Source organism: Taurulus bubalis (assembly GCF_910589615.1).
Source record: "Taurulus bubalis genome assembly, chromosome: 6".
NCBI lineage: Eukaryota > Metazoa > Chordata > Actinopteri > Perciformes > Cottidae > Taurulus > Taurulus bubalis.
In genome coordinates, this window is record NC_136594.1 from 7,553,194 (window position 1) to 7,580,894 (window position 27,701).

Genomic DNA, 27,701 nt, shown 5'->3' on the forward strand with positions numbered 1-27,701 from the left:
CTATACCTGGATCTCTGCCTCTAATAGGCTTGCAGTAAGGGGTCCTGAGTCAAGTCTGATACCCCCCACCCCGGTCTCAGAGACAACTGGTGAGGCACTGGGGGTCCTAATGGTGAGAGAAGTCAGCGATGGGGAGAAAGTGGGCGTCATGGCAGAAGGGGTAAGTCCTGTGTTCCTGGCTAAGGGGGAATATGCATATTTGGGGTAAGATGGCTTCCTTCTCAGACTCGGCATGCGCCCCAGTTTTCGAGGAGGCACAGTCCTAATGCCAGGCTGAGCTACTCCTGTGATGAGAGGCGGTGGGTACATGACGGCCGCCAAGTCCTCGCGGCCGCCTTGAAGCTCCTCGTCAGGGAGCATCCCGATATCGGCGAAAACCGAGGCCAGAGGCTGGAAGCTTGGCTCCCAGTCCAAAACATAGTCCCAGCTGTAGCTGCCATGCATCTGCTCCTCAAGACACATTAGCGAAGAGAGAGAATCTGCAGAGGCGTGGGCTTCCGAGAGGGGAGCGTACCCATTTGTCCTCATGCTCTCTTCCAAATCCCTCACCCGAAGTATTGCAGGAAGTAGCCCCTCGCCGCCTCCCTCCTCTTTGAAGTGATGGAGACTTTCTGTGCTGGCCATCCCTGTGACTAAACGTTTTTTGACGGATAAAATGTGCTCTGGCCCTACATCTATAGAGTGGCAGGAGATATCATCCCCAGGTAAAGCAGAGTCTGGGAGCTCGGTGGCCTGGTTGCCTTGAGATTGGTCTCTTTTACGGCAGGGGTACTGATTAATCCACTTAATCTCCTGGTCCTCAGCAGTCTCACCTTCTGCTGACCCACGGCCGCTCGAGTCTGACGGGTTGTATGTGTTCAATGAATCCCTGTTGGTCACCAAGATGGGGGGCTGTTTCATCTCCTGCAGAGAGATTGCACTTTGGCTACCAGATCTATCGAACGAGTCTGTATCGTGGTTCAAGTTTGCGGCGATCGCAGCAGCCTTTTTGATTGCCGCTTCCTTGATCTTGTACCTGAGAACCAAGCCCACAAAAATGAGGAGGACGAGGAGGAACATGATTAGTGAGACGCTCAAACTGAGCATGTGCGGATCAAGAGGCACTCCGGTGAGCGCTTCAGCTGAGCTGGAGATATTGACGAAAACTAGGCAGGCGGTTGTCCTGGAGGCCAATCTGGGACTACCTGCAGACACGACCAGCTCCACCATGTCCTCACCGGCATGGCTGCCTCTTCTGCGATATACAGGACCTGACACGAAAATGGCGCCAATTGTTTTGTTTATTGAGAAGAACGGCGATGACCTTACAAGGGAGTACTCCACCAGCCCATCCACCCCTCCATCGTGGTCCATTGCCATCACGTAACCAACTGTCTCTCCAGGTTTGGCGTTTTCCGGCAGGAGGAAATGGTACTGCTTTTGGGTGAAGACGGGGCTGAACTCATCTGCTCCCTTGATGGTCACCTGCACTCTCACTGTAGCTGCTTTGTCACCTTTGTCCCTAGCCTCCACTACAAAGCAGTACTCACTCTCGCGTTCGTAATCAAAGGTCTGCCTGGTGTGAATGTCGCCTGTTAAGGGGTCGATGGCAAAGGCCTCCTTCTTCTCAGGGTTGCCACTGCCGTAGTCCATGAAGCAGGAGGACACAATAGAGTAAGAGAGCTGGCCGTAGAGGCCTAAGTCGTTGTCGACAGCATGGACAGAACAGGTGTGGGTAAACGCCGGGAGGTTCTCCAGCACCGAACAGTTAACGGTGGGGAACATGAAGTATGGCGTGTTGTCATTTTCATCCAACACCGTGACGAAGACCACCGTAAAAGACACTTTGCGTTGTTCAGATGATTCGACACCATCAGATGCTCGGATGGTGAGGGTGTACTTTGAGTCTTCCTCATAGTCAAGTGAGTGGTTGACCACCAGAAGGCCAGATTGGCGGTTGAGCTTAAGGTGACCTTTGCCGTTCCCTGAGATAATGTCGTAACGCAACAGGCCGTTAATTCCCAGGTCGGGGTCCTGAGCGCTGACCTGGACCAGCCTGGTACCGACATGGCTGTTTTCACTCACCTGAGCATGGTATCCTGTGCTGGAAAAGACGGGGGCGTTGTCATTGCAGTCTGTCACAGTAACCATTACAACAGCAGAGCTGTTCAGTGGAGGCATTCCTCGATCAGACACGCTCACTGTTAGCGCATAGCTCTCCGTGGTCTCACGGTCTAAAGGGTTGCACAGAACAAGTTTTCCTACATTTCTCATCTGATTCTCAACCTGAACCATTTTTACTTCCAGACAAAATCGCCTTTCCTCATTTCCTTTGAGGATGCTGTAGTCCAAGTGGGTGTTTTCAGGGCTCCAGTCCTGGTCCTCTGCAGACAGCGTCAGCAGGGTGGTGTCCGTGGGCGTGTCCTCTGGGACGGTGAGTGTGTAGATGTCCTGATGGAACAAAGGCTCATGGTCGTTGGTGTCCAGAATCAGCACGTCTATGGCGGTGACAGTAGACTGCACAGGTTCACCTTCGTCTCGGGCCTCGACCAGAAGATGGATCAGGTTGCTGTTTGTGATGGCCTTCAAGGGCTTATTGGTAAAAACAGACCCTACAAGACAAATCATGTGTTATTGAGTGAATCATTTTTTCCAAAGCCGCCCTAAACCATTTTTTATAGTATAAAAAGGATCCAATGACAGTGTTAAAGTTGCTGATAGTGACAAAACCCACGGACTGTTGACGCCTCAGTTCTATTGGGATTATTTTAGCTAATTCCTGTTGTTTTACGACCGGAGTGGAGCATCTAGCTGGCACAATGAATGCTCCACCATGCCAAACTAAAGTTACATTTCATAGGAGTTGGCAGATTTGATTTGGATGTAAAAAAAAAGCAGTCGGGTAGGATACTAAAATCTGTTTCAATTTTATCAAACCATTATATTGGCGAGACATCAAGCACTCATTCAAACAATGTTGATTTTGTTTTACAATAAAACTCTTTAGAAAAACTCCAACATCTGGTCTCACCAATGTAAAACTATAAAAGTGTTTTCGATTGATTTAACAGATGGTTAAACAAATACAGTGATTGTTTCTGGATTAGTTAGTTTCTTTTCAGAAAAAAGTAACTATAAAACATGTCCGTTTATATGACAATATACTGGCAGTTAAATCTAAATTATGCCATTAGATACCGCAATGCAACATAATTTCCTGTGTGACTATTCTTTAATTAATTCCATATGCAGACTGTAATAGCAATTGTTCTTCTTGGATGACAATACAGTGTTTGTCCATTCAATTCATTGTTCTACTTCAATGCCACTTAAACTTTTCCACAGGGTAACTTTATTAATTCTGAGGCTCTACACTAAAGCAGCGCCATTCATTGTCTGTGAAACAAATGGGTTTGGAAACACTGAGAGACACCGCACCACAAAAGCACCATATTAAAGTTCTTGATTTAGACAGCTTTGGTCAACATTGAAATGCAATTTTCACTTTCCATTTGTGCTCCTCACGGCGAAAATACGGACAAAAAAACATTTCTTTGATATTAAACTTTGGAGTTCAAACATGACAGAAGCCCATAAATCACACTTGAGTGGGAAAGACTGGCCAGAACTGAGGAGGGGTGGTTCCATTTCAGCTCTCCGCGATTTATCTTCTTTCTTTGGTTTAGACATTTTTAAAAGGGCGATAATAGGATAGGCATGGCTCCTCTGAAGCACTTTATCTCAATGCTTTCTAATTGCCTTCTCTGCTGCTTCTCTCTCCCCCCGTCCAAGAAACCCACTCGCATATCCAAGACTAGCGAAATATAAACACTGGAGAAATATAGTGCTGCTGGCAGAATGACAACGTTCAGTAACCCCTGATACTGTATGCTGCTCAGAATGAGGCAAAGTCTTTCCCTGTGCCCTTTTCTTTGGCATGTGCCCCTTTAACTATGCCAGAAAAACTGATTTTAATGTAGAGAATAGGAGGAATGAATATGAAAATCAGACCAACAGACAGTCATAAGTCATAAAACCTGTAAAGCTTGGGGTAATGTATTTTACAGAAGAACTGCAATACATCTTGGATCATTTTCCCTCCGCTGACTTCTTAACCTCTAACTTTTCTATCTATAAATATACTCGATATACATACAGTGAGGTTCAACTGTCAATGAGACATTCATCAGAGCTATTGCAGGATGTCTTTTCCATCAGAAAAGCTGTTCTTACCGTTGTCCGGCTTAATGTAAAAGCCCTGTAGAGGAGATGAAAGCAGTCGGTAGGCGATCTTTCCGTTGAGTCCAGAGTCACTGTCGGTAGCGGACACAGACAAAACCAACGTGTCCGCTGAAACCAACTCCGACAACTCAACCTTGAAGAGTGAACAAATAATGAGTCACACCTGCAGTAAGATCACAATGTATGATCTACATTAACGGATATCTAATAAAGGAATATCTATATATCCAGTCAGCTACCACTTTTTTTATATGGTTAATTCACATGTATTAATGCTTTATAACTTTATAAAGTACCAACATTTTGGTTGCCAAGTTTGAAAAATCTCTACAGCAGAATTTGTCTTTAGTTAACACTTTATTTCATGGCCTCCTCAAATGTATAGTCCTACTCTTAAACTGAACAACATTACTGCAACAAAATTCATACATTAGCAATTAAAAACTTCTGACTTGCTCAAAATGATTTACTAAGTTTCCATGATGTGAACTGTATCATCCAGTGTTTCTGTAGATTGACCCATACTAGGGACTAAAAGTCAGGATCTGTCAACCTGTTCTGCTTCAATTTGGACTATTCTTTTCTAAATCTGCCTTTTGTGCATTCTCCAACATTACGGAAATGACTGACCAAATCACTGGAGCACAACGACTTTTACAACTCGTCAACCCAACAGATTAATCACTTTAATAATAAACATTAATAAACAATGTCATTTACAATGTATAAATCCTGACAAGACATGCTGTATTTCCTGCATCATCTTATTTTATGGCTTGTTGACACCAACCTGTCATCCTTGAACCCTTTGATTGATAAATATCTCATCTGTACCTGGTAGGAGACCTTGGTGAAGACCGGGGCGTTGTCATTGACGTCAAGCACTTCAACTTTAACCTCTCCGGTCGTCTGGTGGAGGGAATCAGACGCCCAGACCGTCAACGTGTACTCTGTCTGCTCCTCATAGTCCAGGGCTCGAGTCAGGGTGACCACACCGGTGTATCGGTCAATAGCAAAGGGAAAGTTGGTGCTACTGTTGTCTGAAAAGCTGTAGGTGATGGTTGAGCTTAGGTCTACGTCATTCGCAGTCACCTGGGTGACCATGTAACCTGCAGGCAGGTCTGAAGCAAAAACAGAAAACATCGAAATAAGTCCACAAATAGATAAAGAACATAGACAGTGTTTATATCTTAATGAGTGTTTATCATTGCAAGCAGTTAGAGAGCAGCAGAGTGTCTTACTCTCTGCTATAACCACAGGCTCCATAGGGGGGATGGCAGGGCTGTTGTCATTGACGTCCACCACTTGGACCCTGAAGGTGGCGGTGCTGCTGAGAGGAGGGTTCCCCCTGTCTGCTGCCTGCAGAACCAGCCTGTAAGGCAGGAAACACATGATGCATATTATGGAGGGAGTACCATTGTATTATGCTGGGCTGGAACTGTATAAAATATAGAGTCCCAATAATAGAATAAAGCTGATATTTTAAATATTTGTACTTTTTCTTTATATTCTAAAAGCAGTAATAAGATAAGATAAGATAATCCTTTATTAGTCCCGCAGTGGGGAAATTGCAGGATTACAGCAGCAGTGCACACAAGAGACACAAGAGAGTAAATAAAAAAAATAAAACAATCAAGAAAAATAATTATTTCACTTGCACAGATGTTTGACCCTTGCACTGAATTACTTTGAACTACTTTATAAAAATGTAAAAAAAAAATCCAATTAGAGAGCTTTCTATTAAAATAGATTTTGACAGTGCACTGTCATAATAAAATAACTGGATCAGAATCAGGGGCCCAATTCATCAAATTTGCCGAAACAAGATAATTTCCTCTCACTCATCACAGTCGACATGTTTCAATTATTAAACGAGTAAACCATGCATGAGCTTGGAAGATCCCTGTAGATCTTGATTGCAACAATGACTCTTCAAACATAATAATGCTGCAGGCATCTGCGATCTGCCCGCAGAGCCAGAACGGCCCTCCCACTGCAACCACATACATTTAATGACTTCCCATTTATACTTCCATCTCCTAACAAACAACAATTATTTTGTTTGCGCTCGACAACTACAACTTCCACAGGGGTTTGACACTGAGCCAATGGCAAAGACTCATGGGAAGTTGTTTGCTGAAACAAAGTAACTGTTGTTAAATGGCTTGTTGATAATATCCGATAGAATACTGATAACTTGGGAAACGTAGAGGCTAGCTATGAGAGGACTCTCCGAGTAGAAACTTACAGATATACTGTGGGCTCATCCTACATTCTAGAAATGCTTCCATAATACTTTTTAATACACGAGGTTGGCGTACTTGTATGAGGGAGTGATCTCTCGGTCCAGTAAGACTTTGGTGGCAAGGATCCCACGAACAGAGTCTACGACGAAGGCGTCGTTGGGGTTACCGGACACGATGGAGTACTCAATCTGCCCGTTCATCCCGCTGTCGGCATCAGACGCAAACACCTGCAGAAAATACGTGATAAGTGATGGTTATTAATACAATCTGATCAGAACTGAATATGTGATATACCCACACGGTATTTCCAATGGCAAAGAGGGCATAACTACTCATAGTGTCTACCTGCATGATGTAGGTGTTGTGCGCTTGCCCCTCCCAAACAGCTGTTCTGTAGTTGCTGTGTTCAAACACTGGCGCGTTGTCGTTCATGTCCAGCAGGCTGATGGAGACCCGGCAGTGAGCCGTCTGCAGCCCGTTGTCGGCCAGCACCACCAGTTGGATGTCAGGGCTCACCTCATAGTCCAGAGAGTTATCTTTCTGCACACGGATCTCACCTGTATGAGAGGGAAATATATAAAAGGCACCGTATGCCGAAAACTGTGCAAACACAACATTAGAGACTAGAATAGCCTATTCAAGTTTTTGTTTTTCTAAATTATATTCGGGAAAAAGGAAGTCACTGTAATGGAAAGACAAACATCACTTTTCATCTATTGAAAAAAGGTGTTGATAGAAGCACTTTTAGGTTCAAGTCTTTGTGGCAATCCTAAAAAAGTATTTATTCCGATGTCGGTATATGAATGTGTATTTAATTGTAACTGTGACCACCTCATTACTTTATGGAAACATGGGGTAGAATATGATAAAATCAGGCAGGCAACAATCATAATTCTTGAGGAACCAGATGAAGCAGATTTGCTGACATTTAGAAAAGAACCACAGAAAACAACAAAAGCCCAAAATGGTCGGATTAGACGCTCTTTTTGGTGAAACACAAAACAATTGCGATGACTGGAAATCCAAAGTTATTTTTTGGATGCATTTGTGGAAAATAAAATGGATGAGTGAATGAGCATTTGTGCTATTAGCATAATTCAATTGATGAAAGCATGCATGAGTTTCCTGTAAATACATAACAAGAATCCCATCTGCTAATCATAACCAGTGAACTCCAGCAACGACTTTGGATGGGAGCAGCAAGAAAAAAGCAAGAAAAGCAATGTTTTGGTTTGGTTTCTTACCCGTGTGACGGTTGATGGAGAAAACATGATTCTCATTGCCACTAAATATGGTGTAGGTGATCCTTTGTCTGCTGTTGGTTTGGTCACTGGCCTCCACTTTGGCAATCCAAGTGCCTTGACGAAGAGACAGTGAAATGGTCGATGAGAGGTTTTTAACGGCATCGAAACAGATAGAAAAAGAGGTGGGAAAACCTACCAGCTCTGCTGTTCTCCTTGGCGGTAGCGTTGTACACTTTGTGTGTGAACTGTAGTCCTTCGTGCTCTCCCTTCAGATGGATGAAAACCAGACAGGTGGAGGTTAAGACAGGTTGTCCTTTGTCTGAAACCACAACCTGCAGTTTCCTCCCAGAGAAACCTGCTCTCACTCGTCTCCTCAGTGAAATCTCTCCCGACTCGGCGTTGATGTCGAACAGGTTTTCCTCGTCAGACAACGTAAACCGCACAGTCCCATTGTCACCCTGGTCGGTGTCGGTCGCCGCCACCGTGGTCACTATCTGGTTGGGTAGAGTCCTCATGGAAACCCACGCGTTGAGGGGATTCTGCTCGCATGCCGGCACGTTGTCGTTCACGTCCTCCACCTGTATGGTCAGCGACGCCACAGAGCTCAGTGGCCCTTGGGTGCAGCCGTCGGCGGCCACGGCTCTGAGGGTGTACTGCGCCCGGCTCTCTCGGTCCAGAGACCTCGTGGTGCGGATCACTCCCGTGAAAGCGTCCACCGAGAAGGCCCCCTGGCTGCTGTCCTCTGTCAGAGAGTAGGTCAGGTCCCCGTTGGAGCCCTCGTCAGGATCAAAGGCGCTAACGCGCAGGACCTCCGCTCCCGCAGGTAGGCCCTCGCTGGCGGAGGCGTGGTAGCTCTTACGGGCGAAGGAGGGAGCGTTATCGTTCTGGTCCAGCAGCACCAGCTGGAGTTGGGTGGAGGAGCTGAGCGGGGTGGGGCCATAGTCACGGGCCTGTATGGTGAGTGTGTAATTCTGCCTTTCCTCGCGGTCCAGGACTTGTGTGGTGCCGACGGCACCAGTGTGGCTGTTGATGGTGAAGCGACCCCTGTAGTCCTCATCTAAAGACAGAAATTAAAAAGGAAGTTCCTGGTTAATTTTTTCCCCATTATTGAAACATTTAACTCACCAAATGAATTACTGAGATCTTAACGTTGTTGTTGGAAAACAGACAATAGTTGAGCAAAATAATCTAAACCACCTAAAATGTCGCAAGTAATGCCTCATTGCGCAGACAAACTTTGCAAGTACAATAATTGATAGCATGATTGCTCAAAGTTGAGCCGGTAAGTTATTCTGTTAACTGTAATATATGTTTACAATGGACAGTTTGTGACGTTTTATGATTTACCTCCATTTTCTCTCCTAAATGAGTTTGAATTACCTCAGCATTTGCTTAAAAACCTGCATGATCGCTTAGTTTCGTTCCCCTTTTGGACCTCTTTTTCATAATGCCAATGAGTTATTAACTTGGTGAGAACAATTTTATTACCAATAGAAATGACAGCCCAAACTACCAAACCATGACCCCAAACAGCTTGATATACAGAGCACTCTCCGGGCTCCCTACCTAAAATGGAGTAGTGTATAGTTCCATTCTCTCCGTGGTCTGGATCCGAGGCCTGAGCGGTGTGGACCACCCCTGGAGGAAGGTTTTCTGGCAGGCTGATCTGGAAGGAGGACTGCATGAACTCCGGAGGGTTGTCGTTGTCGTCCAGCACAGAGCAGAGCACTGTGGCCGTACCCGACAGAGGCCGCGAGCTGCTGTCACGAGCCTGGACTGCAGACATGAACCAAGAGGAAGTCACACCTTACGCTCACTGCAGACATCTCTGTGTGGAATTTTATCTAATTTTGATCGTCATGGGAAGTCAATAATTGAACCAAGGGCATTGGAAATCACAATATATATAGTTTTTTCACCTCTGGGCCACAAAGACGTACTTTTTAAAATGTTTTACTTACTTTACTTTGTTGACATGCAGACGCTTAAAGGGTCTAATGTTTAACATAAAAAAATAAAAAACATATGACCAAATACCTCAAAAGCTTAAGTATTTGAGGCATTCACTTATTTGACCTGATGATGGTGCTACAAGTAAATTCAGGGGGTCAATAACGTCCTTTGGGGATTAAGTATAATAATTAAAAAAACAATGCTCCGGTCAACATTACATATACTGCTACAGCTTTTAATACGTGCTGAAAATAATTTGTATTTCTTTCCAAATTCATCTGTCGGCAGAGCAAATTGTCCCCACATATTTCAATATTTCCCAATAAGCCCTGCGTGATTCTGGCACAACTTCAAGACCTTTACGCTTTTCTGTTATTAACTTTAATTGTTCATCAGACTGCTGACTGTGCTAATATTATGATAAAACATCTGAAAGCAGTTTATCATTAAACAGGGCGGAGTAGTTTGAATGTAATAGCTGTGTCTGCCCACGGGAGAGTGAAAGCAAACACTTCAAAAGGCACAGGGAGCAGTCAGTGGAGGTTAGACATACTGTACCTCAGCCCCTTAAAAGTCGACCGTTTCCTCAACATAAATCAATCGGCTGAATTATGTTGCCGTCAAACAAAAGACTGAATTCTTTATGACTTTGGCTGTGAAGCACACCAAGAGAGAAGGTAGAGAATGAGAAACAGAGAGCGAGAGAAATGTGTCCGTTTGAAACTGTAAACTGTATGTGGCAGCTTTACATTTCTTTTTGATATTTCTACAACCCTTAGAATCACAGGCCTTCAAGCAGTTGGTTGGGGCTGAGCTTTACACTGGAGAAGATTTTCATTAAAAAACATTTTTCATTCAAGAAATCCATATCACATTCCTTGGTAATGTACTGTAGGTCTAGCTGGTCAATACAAACGTTAAACCTACATCAACTTAATCTCTAAACCTGTGTCCATCTGGAGATTATGAAGAGTTGGATTATTTACCCATCGGCACCTGACTTAAAAGTAAGTAAAAACTCTTCTTTTCCCATCTGGACATTGCAAAATGATGCTCAGCGAAGGAAACGTACGACGTGATCAATCTGAGCGGAATCAGGCTAACGGCGCATTGCATCGTTATCCATGGAGATCGAAATGGCGCTCATTAGCAAACTCATTCATTTGGTGTGTGATGTAGCGCCACTGCTCATTTCCCATGAAGCGTAGTGATCTTTACATTTAAAGCTGTTACCTCAATGTCTTCTTGACTGTCTCTTCAACAGGGTTTCTGAAGGGGCAGGGTTTTATTAAATTACAAGTAACACACCCTCAAAGTGAAGAGACAAACACCATCACTTCAAACTGCTCGCCAAGGGCCAGAGTGTGTTTCAAGGCTCTATTTCTAATCCGCTCTTGTGTGTCTCTCAGGTGTAACGGGTTTGCGTTGTACCTCTGAGAGTGAAGTGATGCTGCTGCTCTCGGTCCAGGTAGGAGGTGGTGGTGATCAGACCGGTGTACGGGTTGATGCTGAAGAGCTCGTAGCCGGCGCCGGGCAGCAGGCTGTACCACACCACGGCGTTCTCCTCTGGGGGAGGAACACGGGAAGGTTAACGCTTGTTTACAGGCTTCAAAACAAAATTTCATAAAATGTGTGGGAAACTACTAAAATAAGCGAAACCCAAAATGTATAATTACGGTTCCAAAATGATTATTATTATGGTTATTGATTTAGATTTATTTATTTAAGTGTTCTGTACCACATGGTGCCCGGCATGTGCAAAAACACTTAGAGAGAAATGTCCTCGTGTGACAGACACCAGGAACTCTTTTATAAATCTCTCAAGCTAAAATATCATCCAAAAATACCTCATTTTCCAGGCTGTATAATTAACATATGGCTCTGTATAGAAAGCTGAAAGTTATTTCAGTTATCATTCTTCCATGCTGGATTAGACATGAAATACTGTCTTTGTCATGAATAAGACCTGAAAAGAAGTCAATAATTACATAAATTAGCTTTTTTTTCCTTCTATAAAACAAGATAAAACTACTTCTATAATCATATTTTCTTTCAATCTCAGCATTCACATCAGTCCTGAGGTTGAGTTCAGCACCTCATCAGGTGAGTTGATGTTTATGGCTTCCTTTTCAGACAGGCATTATTAACAGATGCCATATTGAAAACAGGACCACAGGGTTTAGTAAATCACAGAATCACCTTTAAAAAAAACGGACAGCGGAGGAAAACCGTAATCTGGGAGCCCTTTGCTGCAGCAGACCGGCCCTGAAACTGTCCTCCGTTTACCTGGACTGGACAATGAATGGATGCAGTGTTCAGGGGGAAAAAGACAATATGAGAGCTGGTGTGATGAAAAAAAACCCTGCATCATGCAGTCATTAAGGCCGACTTCTCCTCACTGAGATCAGTTTTCAGTGGAAGTATTTTCTCACAAAGAAACAAGTCTCTATGAAAACTGCTGCTCGCTCTGTGGATAAATATGTTTGATGGTTGTTGTTTTTTCCAGAACTAAAGTGAGAAATGTGTTTTTTGTAATTTGAGTAAACCAACATTGCTGACAATTGTTCTGTAACCGGATTGAAACGTTTGAATGGTATTTGATATTTTCTCTTTTCCTAAGATATGGGTTGCATTTTTAATACAATTTTGACCCGGAGGACAACACAGCTATTCTTTAAAAATCCCTCAGAACGTCTGAACAAAAGTGGAACCCCGAGGTTAGCTGTCTCACTCGTTGATATTCTACTTCTCCTCTGACTGACTTCAACACATGGAAACTCGATACCGGGGCCGACACGAGCACAAAACAATGGTCATCTTTGGGGAGCGTTGGTAGGGGGGAAAAAGCAGCAGAAATGATAATCAAATAAGACTGCTGGGAGAGCGGGCTGAGCCGCCAGACGAGGCGATTTGAGGAGACAGATGAAAACACGGCGCCTATTGGCACAGATGGCTTGGATTATGGAAATCATCATGAGAGAGGACCTCTCAAATCTCCCAGAGGAGCTGTGTGCTTGCTGTTCTTGGACAATTCTCACCCCCAGTTCACATCAAAACCTCCCGTGCAGATGCTCCTGCCACATGCCGTCCACCTTCAGTGTTTAAAGGGACTCGTAACACGACGAGATGAGGTGGAACCCCTCCTGAGCACGACGTGGTTAAATAAACAGGACTGATGTGTAGATTTGTTAATATGATTATGGGGTTAGATGAATGAGATTGACTGGGATGCACAGTGAACATATAGTATATGAAGAGGAAGAAAACGGGGGCAGGGGTTGGTTCCAATTAAACCGCTAATGGAGTGAAACAAAACAGACGACCTTGATTCACTGCACAAGTTTAAAGAAAACACGGCAGCAGCTCACACAGTGAGCTGCTGCGCCACTGCATTTGTCATGTGGGGTACTTTGCTTTAAAGGCAATAAAAACAAACTAGTAGCGCTTAAAACAGAGACATGTTGAAGGGGAATTTCCTCTTTTTGCCATTTAGTACATTTAGTAATATTTACATTTTTAAATGCTACAGAAAAAACAAACTACTATTCATGTCTTCATTATTGTTGATCAAATACACCAGTATCTTTTTAGCTTAGACCCTTTTTTATGTGTTCATTGTTATATTCATGTGTCACTGTTTGGTTTTATGCATTTTGAGTCTGTGCATGGTTTGAGGCTGTTCGGCCTCAAGGAGACAAGCTAGTGCTGCCATCTAGGCTCCTTAGAGGCAAACTGCCATCTGCACTCCACAGAAGGATTTCAGGCTGGACTTGAAGGCTAAGGGATGGAAATCGCAGCTTGTCTAACAGTTTCCTCATAAAACATAACCAAGATTTTAAGGAAGTCCAGTGATTTTCTTATAAATTGTAGTTTTTTTTTAAAACCAATCTCCATCAATGGGAGCTGAGGTGTTGTTGGGTCGTCCCGGTTCAGAGTGCATTCAGATCATTCTTTATTTTCTCATACTTAAAATAAAATAGCATGCTCCCTCAGAATGTATGTCTAGCCAAACATAGGCAGTGTGTATATTTGTAAACACTACATAAAAAAAACTAGATATGCAAGTGTGATTTTTTTTAAGTGAATAAAAACCTTATTTCTCTTAGATGGCTTGCAAACAATGTTGTAAGGATTTGGTGATATAAATAATAAATATTAAATTAAATTAATTAATGTGATAAACTTAATGTCTTATGTCTTTAAATGTTGGTTGGGCCAAACACATCTGGATCATCATCTTGGGCCTTTGGAAATTGTGATGGGCATTTTTCAATCCAAAACGATTATTACATTTATTTAAATTATAAACTGTAGATGAATTATTATTATTAACATTTAATCCAGGGCTGCGACTAGTGATTATTTTGTATTGTGTTAAAATTCAACCGAATTATTTTCTCCCATTGTTTTACTTCTATATGATAACATTAACTCAAAAACACAGAATTAACACCAAACATGCTGATAATTCCTAATAATCTGATAATTATCACCTGAATCATCGTCAGCGGCAGAGACCCGGATCACTGGTTCTCCGGGGTCTCTGTTCTCCGCCACACTGGCGTTGTAGACGCTCTGACTGAAGACCGGCGTCTGGTCGTTCACATCCCCCACCTCCACCGTCAGAGTCTGGGTGGAGGAGAGCGAGGGCCGGCCGCGGTCCACCGCACGGACGGTCAGGCGGTGGAAGCGCTGCGTCTCGTAGTCCAGAGGGGCCGACAGGAGCAAGAGGCCTGTGGAAGACGGAGGGAGATGAACTCTGAATATGATGATGACGTCTGGTAATCGTGCTTTAAACTTTCTAGAGTGACATGCAACAAAACAATACAACATACCGATTTTTCAGTAACAATTATTTGGTGACACACGTTAACTTCCACATGAGAATAGGCAAACATTTAAGATTTTAAATCAAGTTTTCAGGCGCTTCAATCCTTTGACCAATCAGAATATGTTTGTACTGCAGGAAAAGTATTCAAATTAAAAATGTCCAACCAATAGTGGAGGCAAATACCAATATTAATATTTAAATGTAACGATATATATCTAATATGATCTTGTTTTACAAGCACATCACATAAACAAACATTATTCATAAGGTACTTCTAAAGAACCTGTACCCACAATATCTACAGACTGAGACATTTCACAGTTAAACTTGTCGGTGCTGTGGATGAAAAACAGTAAAATGGAAACAATGCTTCAAAATATCCTGCACAAAAATGTCTTTTGTCTGATCTATTGACACAGCAACACAAATATAACAGTAGTGAGCTAACATCTTCTGATATATCCGCCCAGTGTATCTCTAAATAAAATAAGAATCGTACCTGTTTTCTCTGCCAGTGTGAAGAATCCGTCCTTGTTTCCAGCGATAATGACGTATGAGACCACCCTGTTTTCCCCGAGATCTCCATCTATGGCCACAAAATGATGCAGCAGACTCCCCACTTCTGCATCCTCCATCACCTGGACCGCGTCCGCCGATATGAACACCGGCCTGTTATCGTTCACATCCAGCAGGAACACCTGTGCCGTCACCGACGCCCGTCTCCGCTCGGCCTTCCTCTTCGCCTGGTCTGTGGCCGTCACAGTGAAGGCGAAGCTGGGGTTGGTCTCGCGGTCTAGCGGCGCCGTTATGGTCAGGCTCCCCGTGTGAGGGTTGATCTGAAACGGGAAGCGTGAGGAAGGCCTGCTCAATTCAGGGTCCAAAGTCAGGGAGTAGCGGAGGTCGCTGTTAGGAAAAGTCCCATCGGCGTCCCTGGCATGAAAAGCGAACGCCAGCGATCCGACCGCGGCGTCCTCCCACAGGCCGAACGTCACCAGTTTGTCAGGAAACCAGGGCGTGTGGTCGTTGACGTCCTCCACGATCACACTGACCAGCACAGACATGTTGGCCCCGGGAGAGAGAGCAACGTCTTCAGCTTGCACCATGAGGAGGTACTGCATGGCCGACTCGTAGTCCAGCGGCTGGTTGATGTAAATGTCCCCAGAGGAGCCGTCGATGCCGAAGTGAACGCTCCCGTCGCCCTCGGAGATGGAATAGTGGACTCTCCCTTGATATGAAACAGCGGCAGAGCCGATGACGGTCGCAGGCTCAGTGTCCTCTTTCACCGTGAAACGCCTCATAGTTTGGTGTTCGGCGTGGCCGTACAGAGCCTCCAACCCATGGACCTGCAGGGGAAATACAGTTTAAAAACTCACGGCAAAAATGTGACATAACAAGCCAAAACACTGGGAAGAATTAGAAGGTAGGAACAAAAAAACTGCCATGAAAAAAAATCTCGTTACATACGTTAATAGAACTGTTGGCTACTTCAATACATATGGCACAAAATCATATAGCATATGCAAATTGGACATTATTGTGATGTTCCGGACCTTTGCATGAGGAAATTCTCTCTAACTAGAACTCGCTGAAATTTAGTTGAATACCCCTGAGGTCAGAGTATAGAACCCTAAGGTCAGAGCATGGAACCCTGAGGTCAGAGAATAGAACCCTAAGGTCAGAGCATGGAACCCTGAGGTCAGAGAATAGAACCCTGAGGTCAGAGCATAGAACACTGAGGTCAGAGCATAGAACACTGAGGTCAGAGCATAGAACACTGAGGTCAGAGTATAGAACCCTAAGGTCAGAGCATGGAACCCTGAGGTCAGAGCATAGAACCCTGAGGTCAGAGCATAGAACACTGAGGTCAGAGTATAGAACCCTAAGGTCAGAGCATGGAACCCTGAGGTCAGAGCATGGAACCCTGAGGTCAGAGCATAGAACACTGAGGTCAGAGTATAGATCCCTAAGGTCAGAGCATGGAACCCTGAGGTCAGATCATAGAACCCTGAGGTCAGAGCATAGAACACTGAGGTCAGAGTATAGATCCCAAAGGTCAGAGCATGGAACCCTGAGGTCAGATCATAGAATCCTGAGGTCAGAGCATGGAACCCCATAGTGACCATTTCCCATCGTGAGTCGTCACTGTATAAAATGACCTGCGGTGACCTTGAGCATAATCACAGCTTCACGAACTTTTACAACCACAGATTAGATACCTTGGGCTTTCAGACGATATATGGCTTCCTTCGCTGTACTGACAATAAACGGGTTTCTGAGAAGTTTCCCGAACAGAAGTGCTCGCCATCAAACTGTCGAAAAGCGTAATTCTTGCAGAATTCTCCAAAAGTCAAAAGTATCTAGATAACAAATCACAGTATGACTCTTTCTATGGTGTTCCTCAAGATCTTAGTGTCTTAATGTGGTATTTTGGAGTCACTTCACATTTTGATCAATTCTAGAGTGGTCAAAAATGGTTACATTTCGCACCAAATCTGTGTAACAAATGATGTCAACCAAAAAATTGCTACAATTTATGAAACCTAAGTGAGCATGGGAGTGGCCGTCATATACTTCCATCGTAATGTTCAAAGTGCCTGAATAGGCGCCGGACCAAGACACAATGTTTATTACAGATTTAATGACACAGTGCTCAAATTAACTTTAACCCTCATGCAGGAAGAAACTGATGTTTTTGCTTGTGACACTCGTCGGATAATGCTGAAATAATAACAATAATAACAAAGGCAAAGTGTTTTGAAATAAATACATAGTAATAAACTATATGTTTGTCGAATTGGAAAACACTGACGTTTTTCAATGTTGTACAACAATTACAATTCCATAGAAACTCACACGGCTAATTTCTGAGTCAGAATCAGTACATGCAGACTCCCTCCAGTAGTCGTGGTACGAAGTGGAGCGATAACCGTACCTGGACATGAATGACTGCAGTGTCCTCCAGAGGTGGGACTCCGCTGTCCTTGGCCGTTACTTTAAGGGTGTAGAGCGGCTCGGTGTTCTCGGTGAACAGCTCCGTTGTTCGGATGTCTCCGCTTTCACTGTCAATCTCAAAGTGTCCAAAACCCTCAACCTGTAACTCAGCTGAGAGAAAACACAAGACGGTGCTACCCAGGAACTCATCCATAACACGGGAACAGGGAACATGCACAGTGTGTGTAACTCACCTGTAACCATAGTCAGTGTGACTGTTCCATTTTCTCCTGCGTCTAAATCTTTGGCAAACATGTTGGTCACCAAGGAGCCAGCTGGGAGACCGGCCCATATCTGCAATAGGTGGAATATACTGGATATGTAACCACATGTCAGCCACATGGCACACTTTAAAGATGCATATCTGCATGTCTGCTGATGTATTTAAAAAAAAAAAAGTTTTACATTACTATAATCTCACCGGATGAAAATATAATTGTTAATGCTGCAGACAAGTCATTAAGGTGAAAAGGTGACCGGAACACATCACAAATCAAGAGTGATTGATGTTCAGTGATCCACTCTTACAAAAAAGGGGAAACTCATCTCAAGGTCATTTTCATCAGAATAAAACTAATAGAAGAAAAAAAGTACACACTCTATATTCTATCAAAATAATCTTTCTTACCACCATCAAAGGTCTGTCCGTCTACCAGGACCACACACACTCTTGTAGTTCAACATCCAGGTGAGATTCTAACACGATTACCTGCACGTTAAGCTCCTTGCTGGCAGGCAGGTGTGTGAACTGGGGCGTGTTGTCGTTGATGTCCGTGACCAGGATGTGAGCGGTGGCGGTGGCATTGAGACGAGGGTGGCCCTGGTCCGTAACCATCACCTTCAGACTGTGCTGGCCGTGCTGCTCCCGGTCCAAAGCCACCCAGTTGATAATCTCACCTGGAAGGGTAGAGAGAAGGGACAAAAAGGTGAGGACGCTCAGTAAAGCCCAATGCGACCTCAAGGTGGCGCTATCGATGTGACTCCTTGGTTATGCTTTATACATCCTAAAGATACTTATAATACGTTATAATCTTCATATCACTGTATAATCAAAGTTATAAGCACTCATACATATCAATAATGCTTTATAACAATAATCATAGCACATTATAAAGCCTTTCATAATAACTTATAACGGTTAAATATCAATACTGACATTGTTTTCCCCAATGATCACAGTGTATTATAGTTTCCACTGTTTCACTATTAATAATGCATTATGCGATTATAAGTTACTCTAAATCGCTTTAAGTAAAATATTACTTCACAACCTTTTGTGTTATTCTTTCATAGATGTAATGATATATTTTAACTTGACGACCACTAAGAGTAACTTCTAATCACATAATAATGCATTAGAAATTATAAAAATGTTTGTGAATGACCAGCTCAGTATTATGATATTTCTTACGATGCTTTTTGTATAACGCATTGTGAATAATAATGATTGCTTATAACTATGATTACACAGGCATATAAGCAGTTAATAACACACATTGTAGACATGGGTGCCATAGCAAGCGTTACCAATGTGTTTTTACCTGTTTTCGCGTTAATGCGAAAGAACTTCCCGTCGGTGAGCAGGATGTAGGACAGCTGGGCGTTTTTCCCAGAATCCTTATCCACGGCCTTGACCGTTCCCACCAGGCCTTGAGGCGACGCCCCCTCTGACACGGTGAAGTAGTAGACCTCGCTGCTGAACACCGGCGGGTTGTCGTTGATGTCCAGCACCAGCACGATCACCGTGGCGGTCGCCGTCATGTTCGCCAGCGGGGCCTCCCCGGCCGCGGCCAACACGCGGAAACGAAACGTGGATTCTGTCTCAAAGTCCAGATTGTGGGAGAGGAACAACCATCCGGTGTTTGGGTGAATCCGAAACGGAGCAGGAGGAAATCCGGCCTCCGTCTCCAGGGAGTAGCTGAGGCCCGAGTTGGACATGTGAGCTCCCCGGCTGCGGTGCGCCCTCACCTGGATGACCCTGGAATCCTTCCTGTAGCCCTCACCGATCTCCACCTGGTAGACCAGCGTCTCGAAGGCCAGGCTGTCTTCAGCGGCGGTGCGGTCCACGTTGACCGTGAGGGTCAGTGTGGAGCTCAGGGAGAGTTCCCCTTCATCTTTAGCCACGATCTCTAGGCTGTACCTCTGCTGATGACCCGCCTGTAAACTCTGGATCAACGTGACCGTCCCGAGGTCGCGGTCAACGACAAACATCCCACTTCTGGTACTTTTCAGGTGATACTGCACCCGCCCGTTGGCACCGCTGTCATAGTCGTGCGCGTGAGCGATGAACAACACTGTGCCCGGGAGTGTGTTTTGGGACACTGTGATGGTGTCGCCCGGTTTGGGGAAAACCGGAGCGTTGTCGTTAATGTCGGCAATGGTGATGTTGACCTGTGTGGTGCTGTACACCGGAGAGGTGTCCGTGAAGGACTGAAGCATCAGCAGGGCGTACGGCTGGGACTCGTGGTCCAGAGGGTGGACGTTGCTGATCAGGCCGGACTTCGGGTGAACGGAGAACAAACCCTGAGGGTCTCCAGAGGAGATCCGGTAGGACACTGATTCTGAGTCTGTGAAGGCGAAGCGTTTTTATTAATAGATGAGCATCAAAACAGTAAAGGGCCTGTTCTACTAAATGCTAAAGTAAAAAAAAAATGGTCCAGACTTTTTTGACATCTCTACCTCCCCAAAACAATGGGGGTTTATGAAAATTTCCAGTCCATTTGTTCTTTTTCACAACGATAAAAAACAGTATCTTCTACATATTAATCTTTACAGTACACAGTAATTTGCAGTTAGTATACCAAAAATATACTTTACTGTTTGTTTTTGTCAAAGACTAATTTTAACATAAAAATGTGCCATCAAAGATGTTTTCAGTCTATAGAATATGAGTCAACATGTCTCTGCAGCACAACAATATTAAGTTGAAAATGGTATTTAAAACCACATTTTGCCTCCCGTGATTTGAAAATTGCATTAGGCCATATTGCAATTTTGATAACATTTTGATTTTATCTGCAGCCCTACACAAAACACAAGCATTCTTTCGTATGCATACATAGATAAAAATAAGTATATATTTTGTCAGTTTTCCAGTGTGAACATACCATACACTTAAAGCCTGTTTAGAATTAATGAGCCGGATTAAATTGTGGAAGAGCTTGTGTCTCCATTACAGCGCGGTGATACACAGACCAACTGTAAACAGTTTTCAGAGGCACTATTTCTTTGGTAGAAAGTAGTTCTGCTGAAAACAGCTCATAGTTGTCTTGCTGATTATTTATTGTGGAAAGTGCTTATAGATGACTTTTTTAAATGTAATTTTTTGCTGTGAACACCACAAACAACATTCAGCTACTTTGCTTTGGGGAAGAGGTGGAAATGTCAGAGACAGAAATCCCAAAAGCAGGACAAAGAAAACCAAAAAAACCAAATAAAAGGAAAAATAGGAGAACAAAAAATGATTAAGAAAGAAACTAAACTAAACTGCCTAAAATTAGTATATTAATTTGCAGTCTTATGTGGGAAAAGATGCCCAGAAGAACACCAACATGAACACACAGCACACACAATAAAGCAACAATAAGTAATTACAGCTCAGGAGATCTCATTAATCCCCTCTAAGTGTTTGGTGCTCTTCAATTGCAACCAACAAAACACTGAAACACACAGACAGCTTATGGGCCCCTGACCCTGTCAAACAGGCCCAAATCTGTTGTTTCTGTTAATCTGTTAATTGATTAGACAACCTTAAATGACTGTTGAGTGTCAGGGAGCGCTTTAGCTGCTGGAGGGACTAAGAGGAGTTAGTGACACATAACTATGGGGCGATAAAGAGATCATCCTGGAGGAGCTAGTTTGAGGTACATCAAATATTATGCAGAATGCAAACTTCTTTATCTCCTCTATTTGTTATGTAAAACTCACTTTTACCTTTAAATACATCAAATAAACTCTTGCTAAACAAATGCTATTGTGATAGGGCTGCAGATAAAATCCCTCCAAAAAATAATCAAAAAGAAATAATCAAAATAAATCAAAAAGATAAGATGCTATTATGATAGGGCTGCAGATAAAATCAAAATATTACGAAATTTCCTCTTGGGGATTAATAAAGTATATATTCATTCATTCATAAACATATTTGTAATAGCAATACATTCTACACCAGTCCAGGTGTATATGTAAGTTTATGATTATCTTTCACCTCTCAGAATACTGATATAAAATATAGTGTAGAGTTGTCTTTGACCCTTTATCAACTGTGCATGTGGCTAATGAGGATTAAAGATTAAACCTCTTCTTCACTGCTGGCTTCTTCATGTCTGGAAGGAGATTTAAACAATGACAATGATCGCTCAATTGTGTTTGTCACGATCTGTCAGGACAAAATCCTGCTTTAATGCATTCCTGCAACATCCTGTATTTGAGAAATGTGCCTTTTAAATCATTTAGATCACCTTATTTATTTTAATATTTTTGTTTAAACCGGTCAGGGTAAATTCCAATGTCTCAAAACATCAACCTCCAGCTGTTCTCAGACCAGAAAACGAGAACGTGTCCACATATGCACTCACCCGCTGGGTTTATGGCCTCCACCGTCCCCACAGGAGTCCCTGGCGCTGCGTCCTCAGGCACCGTAAAGGTGTAGCGAGACCTCTTGAACACAGCTGGAGCCTGAGCGCTGCGTAAAACATTGATGGTGACCTCTGCGGGCCTGACTGAGGTCAAGCCCTCCCCATCCTGTGCCGTTATTGAGAGCTTCACACTGGCTGCACCCAGGTGGGTCAGAGTGGAGGTCAGCAGGAGCATTCCTGCAGGGACAGAAACAAGTTCAATGTTTTAGTCGTGAAGCTCAGACAAGGCGATACATTCCTCTACTTAATGGCTAGTCATTGTTATTCTGTATTTGCCTTTATCTAACCAGGTACAAGTTTCATTAAGATTAGTGCTAAAATTAGTTGAATACCCCAAACATATGTCAGTCATTTGATCATGTCAATCATTTTTCAAGCATTTTTCTCACTTGAAAGAATTTGCAGATTTTTCCTGTCAATTAAAAATATTTTTTTTTTTTTTTTTTTTTAAAAGTAGGTAGCACATGAACAGTGCTACATACAATAAAGACAACAGCAGGGTAAAGAAAAAGATAGTCTAGTTAAGATACCTGTTGAAAATGTTGGTCTTATCGTCATACTTTATTCAGCATTACATTGCGGCTGCGTGGAAATCTTCCGCTACTCTCGGCCACATGGGGATATAAAGCTTTGGGCCTTCTGCGTCAACCCCTGCTGAGCAGTGACACTGGCGATCACGAGGACTTACACAACGTAAGTAGTTGTTTATCCCTGAATGCTGCACTGCAGTCACATAAGTTACTGCAAGACGGCTGAATGGATCTTTGTGACCAGTCAAATTCAATAAATCTTTGTGGCAAAAACATGCAACCCAGCTAGTCAATAAAAAGAGTTATTGTCTCTGCCTTTGCTATTTTGTGATGTTCTTTTTCAGTTTTGTAAATGTGTTTTCTATTATTGTTGTGTTTTATTCTTATAAACCACTAAAGATGCTAAAAGGCCGTGTTTTCTCATGGCTGCCCACCTGTTTCTTTATCCAGCGTGAACAAACTGGACATGTCCCCGGGAAGGACATCGTAGGTGACCCGTCCGAAGCTGCCAGCGTCTCGGTCGGTGGCGATAACGTTGAGGATCTCCGTGCCGGGCTGCGCGTGGCTGCTGATGCTCATGGCGTACTCGTCAGGGTTGAACACTGGAGCGTTATCGTTCAGGTCTTCCACCTCTATGTGCACGTAGGTTTGAGCGCTCAGGCCTCCCTGGCGTTGGAAGAGTGAGGAAAGAAGAGAGTTTTGTTTGAGAAAAGTAAAATCGACGCTGCCGTTCTCGTCACCATCACAGTGCAGGGGGTAAATGATGATGCTTCAGGAAGAGAACTGCATGTGAAAGCTAATTGCTCCGAAATGAAGTCCACTCACTGGATCTTCGGCCTTGATCAGAACGTCGTGGACCGTCTGCCCCGAGTCTCGGTCGATGTCCTGAGAGACACACAGCTCTCCGGTGCGGGGGTGGATTTTGAAGAGCGGGTGTTTGTCCTGCATGTCAAAGCCGTCGGACAGAGAGTAGAGCAGCGTGCCGAACTCGGGGCTGTCTGCGTCTGTGGCCACAACCTAAAAAGTGATAAAACACCGTTATTAACATCTGAGGCGCATTAAGGAAGAAATACAAGTATCAGGAAGAAGGAGTCTTATATAATCCTCAATGGATTTCCCTCAAACATCCTCTTGCTGGAACTGCATTCAATGATTTACTGAATAAAACTAGTGGAAAGAGACATTCTGCCCTCAAACGCCTCACTGTTGTAATATATGATGTTGTATTATGCATTTGTATGTACAATGATGTTTTATATGTTTTTATGTACAATTATGTATTATGTGTTTTTATACTTGATGTTATATGAATCCATTTTCATGTCTTTAAAGCCACTTGTGTAGCCGTTGTCGCTACACATCTGTTATAAGCTATAAGCAGAAGGGCCGTCTGAAGTCAGCGTTATCTGTCAATGTTAAGGTGTAACCTCTGTTGTAATCGTGAAGCATAATACGTGTCTTGTTCTTTCAGAGAAGGTCAACATCATAAAAGCATAAAACAATCATCATAATCAAAGGGGGATGAGGATCACTTCAGTGGAAAAGAAGCGGCGGACAAACTGCAGAGGAAAAGTCATGCCTCGGATCCTTTCATGTCTCGCCTTTCATAAAGATAAATAACATCTCAGAGTTTCTGAACTCTGATCAGAGGGAGTTTTACAGACTTGGGTCATAGTCTGACTAACACACTGGCTTTTCAATCAACTTCCTTTCTCTTTAGCACTGCCAAGAAAACTATTCTAATGTATTATGTTTATCATCTTTGTATTTTGGACTGTTGGTAAAGATCACCTTGATCTCTGGGATAGTCTTAATCTGAAACTAAATCATCTTAATTGATTATGAAAGCTGGCCGAGTTGCTTTCACTCTGTTGAACAATTACTGGTATCGCAAACTCATTACCACATAATTCTAAACACACTTTTTGCAAATAACTACACACTTTTATCTCCATTAGACACATTGTTTTAAACTAAACACTTCTGAGATACCACACTCAATTAACAGCCACCTGCACCCAGAATGCACCTGTGAAAACACCCGTTATCAATTAGATCACTTATAAATCAGAGAAAGTTCATGGCATCTTCAGTTAACGTAGTTGTGTGTGTGATGTTGTTCTGAGTGCTGAGAAGAAACCAGTTGCATTTGTGTTCTTAGTCTACATTTGATATTTTGATATTTCGGTATTTAGTGAATATGTTTTTGGTTTTCGTGAGTAGTTTTTGACAAAGAGGACCCTAGTTTCAAAATGTGTTTTTCAGAAATTGAAAAAAAAAGTATCTATATATGCAGTCAATACTTAATCTGTTTGTTATGTTTACAGAAACAACATTGGTCAATGTATCTTCTGTGATGGGCTTCAGCAGGAGTGGTACCAGGCATCACAACTGCCATTAGTCACAGTGCTGAACTGGGAAGGGTGTGTTTGTTGTGTTGTGTGTGTTCAGGGCGAACACTGGTGTCTTTGTGTCTTTGTGTCGTCAGACTGAAGGCTACTTTTGTCTGTAGTGTAAAAACCTTGATGGCAAGAATAAGATGTTGAATGATCACACTGGAGACTATTTTTAATTGCTCTGGTTTGCACTCAAATCCTGAGCTTTTTGTAAAACTAGTCGATGTATAATTGTCAAATTTAAAGTGTGAGTAAGTGTGTCGTTGATCAGCAGTTTTGCCACATGATCCTTTAAAATAAAGCAATGCTTACTTACGTCCTTGTCAAAAAGGTAAAACTAAGAGACCTCTTGTTCTAATCCCTGTGCTGACATAAACTAAAACAACTCCTCTTGTTTGTCTGAACAAGTCTTTCATTTCACTCGTCTTGGAGGCCTAAACCGGATGGGATGAAACTTGATCTAGTAGTCTTCACTTCCATCTTCATTTCCTGTCAGCTTTCGACTACATACTATTGAATAAATTGCTTAAAAATGAACCTAAAAACTTGAAAAGTGTACTGGTGTGTGAAGGCAAATTTCTGCTATTTGCATGGGGGTAAGTGAGAAAATGATTTTTTGTGCACTTTAAGCTAAATATCCCCCAACATACTTGTAAAAAGCAGCTCCCGACGTCACTGTGCTCGGGTATGGACACGTTGTACAGCTGCTGCTGGAACACAGGCTCGTTGTCGTTGACGTCCTCCACCAGCACGGTGACCGTGGCCGTGGATGACAGAGCCGGTTCCCCTCCATCGGCCGCCACCACCAGGAACCAAACCTCCGCCTGCGTCTCTCTGTCCAGAGCTGCAGCTGTGGTGACCAGGCCCGACTCCGGGTCGATGCTGACCAGGCTGTCCCGGCTGGACTTGGGGATGGAGTACCTGACATCCGAGTTGACGCCCTCATCGTCGTCTCGAGTCCGCATCTGGATGAGGGAACTCCCCTGAGGGGCGTCCTCGGACACACTGATGATGTACGCGTCCTTCTCGAACACTGGGGGGCAATCGTTGGTGTCGGTGACCCTCAGGAGGAGCAGCATCTCACTGTACAGGGGTGGGCTCCCAAAATCGGATGCTTGCACCTTCAACTCATACAGATCCTGCTCTTCCCTGTCTAGCTCTGCGTTGACACACAACGCATACAGGAAATCATCCGTTTGGGTCAGAGTGAACTTCCCATCGTCCTCCTCGAGCGTGACGGTGACCCTCTGCTCCTTAAAATCCGGGTCCGACACTGAAATCCGGGCAACGTAGTCCCCGACCCCCGCGGCCTCGGACACAACCGCATCGCCCGCCTCGCTGAGAAACAGCACACTGATGGTGGGGCTGTTGTCGTTGATGTTGAGCACCTTCACGCCCACAAACGTGCTGCTGTACTCCGGCTGAGCCCCGTTGTCTCTGGCGCTGACGATCAGCTCGTGAAAAGCCTGAGTCTCGTAGTCGAGCGGCTTGTTGAGATACACCACCCCGCTGGTCGCGTCGATGGAGAAGACCTCGTTTGGGTCGCTCTGCCGCCTGTTGATCTCGTAGGCGATCCGGCCGTTGTCGCCCAGGTCAGGGTCGGTGGCGTGGACCCGGCACACGGCAGACATGGCCGGAGCATCCTCGGGCAGCGAGGCGTGGTATTCAGTCTGGTTGAACGCGGGGGGGTTGTCGTTCTCATCCAGGACGCGGACGTTCACCCGAAGGGTCCCCGTCCTGGCTGGGACGCCTCCGTCGAAGGCCTCAATGGCGAGGGAGTAGAAGTCCTGAGTTTCTCTGTCTAGTTTGCTTGTGAGGATGAGATCCAGACTCCGTTGGTCCTCAGACCCACTGCGATACTCCAGGTGGAATAACTCCCCCATCTCACTCTCCGTGATCCTGTACCCCTGGGTACCAAACTCACCCTCATCTTCATCTTTAGCGCCCTCGAGCTGGAATCGACTCCCCGAGGGGCTCAGTTCGGAGATTTCCAAGTCAACCTCCTCCGAGGGAAACACTGGCGAATGGTCGTTCACATCCTTCACCTCTAGTTTCACTCGTATCATCTCCCCTGTCAGAGTAGCTGCCACAAACTCGTATTTATCTCTGCTCTCTCTGTCCAGAACCAGCGCGGTGGAGATGATCCCCGTGTCTGCGTCTATTTCCAAGTCTCTGAACACGTAAGAGTCTCTGCTCTCCGAGATAAAGAATCCGGTGCTTGGCCTGCTTAACCCCGCTCCCAGATCTCCAACGATGGTTTTAGCGGGCAAACCCTCTTTGATGGACAGCGTCAGGTTGAACACCTGTCCGAGCGCCTGTGCGCAAAGCTGCGACAGCAAGAGCGTCCGAAGGAGCCACGTTGCGGCACTTTGGCGACCCATATTGCTCCTTTTCCACATTGCCTCCGTTGACCTCTTAGTATGTGAGTCGAAGTTGAGCTACATTATTTCCGTGTCAAAGTCAGGCTCCTCAATCACATTCCAGAGCACTTCTCCAAACAAAAACAGGTAAACGCACCGTGCATTTTTGCGCGCCGGGAAACAGCCAGCAGTCATTCTCCATCACAATATTCCTGCAGCTTATTGCGTGATTTTTGGAGGCTAGAAATCCACGCATCCAGCAGCGCAAATCCCCAGGGCTGCTTCTTCACAC

At 44.2% G+C, this 27,701-nt stretch overlaps 1 protein-coding gene across 1 annotated transcript; it reads right to left on the reverse strand.

Moving 5' to 3' along the window:
- dchs2 (dachsous cadherin-related 2) lies at window positions 1-27,430 on the reverse strand (the record flags this gene model as incomplete). Its single annotated transcript, XM_079219975.1, has 20 exons — window positions 1-2,591; window positions 4,213-4,354; window positions 5,056-5,342; window positions 5,463-5,593; window positions 6,543-6,694; window positions 6,813-7,024; window positions 7,712-7,825; window positions 7,908-8,768; window positions 9,278-9,487; window positions 11,096-11,230; window positions 14,158-14,397; window positions 14,995-15,838; window positions 17,428-17,597; window positions 17,681-17,780; window positions 18,196-18,383; window positions 19,028-20,053; window positions 22,064-22,300; window positions 23,088-23,319; window positions 23,479-23,670; window positions 25,700-27,430. The coding sequence occupies 20 exons, from the start codon at window positions 27,428-27,430 to the stop codon at window positions 1-3; spliced, it is 9,795 nt and encodes a 3,264-aa protein (XP_079076101.1).
- Between the last annotated feature and the right edge of the window lie 271 nt (window positions 27,431-27,701).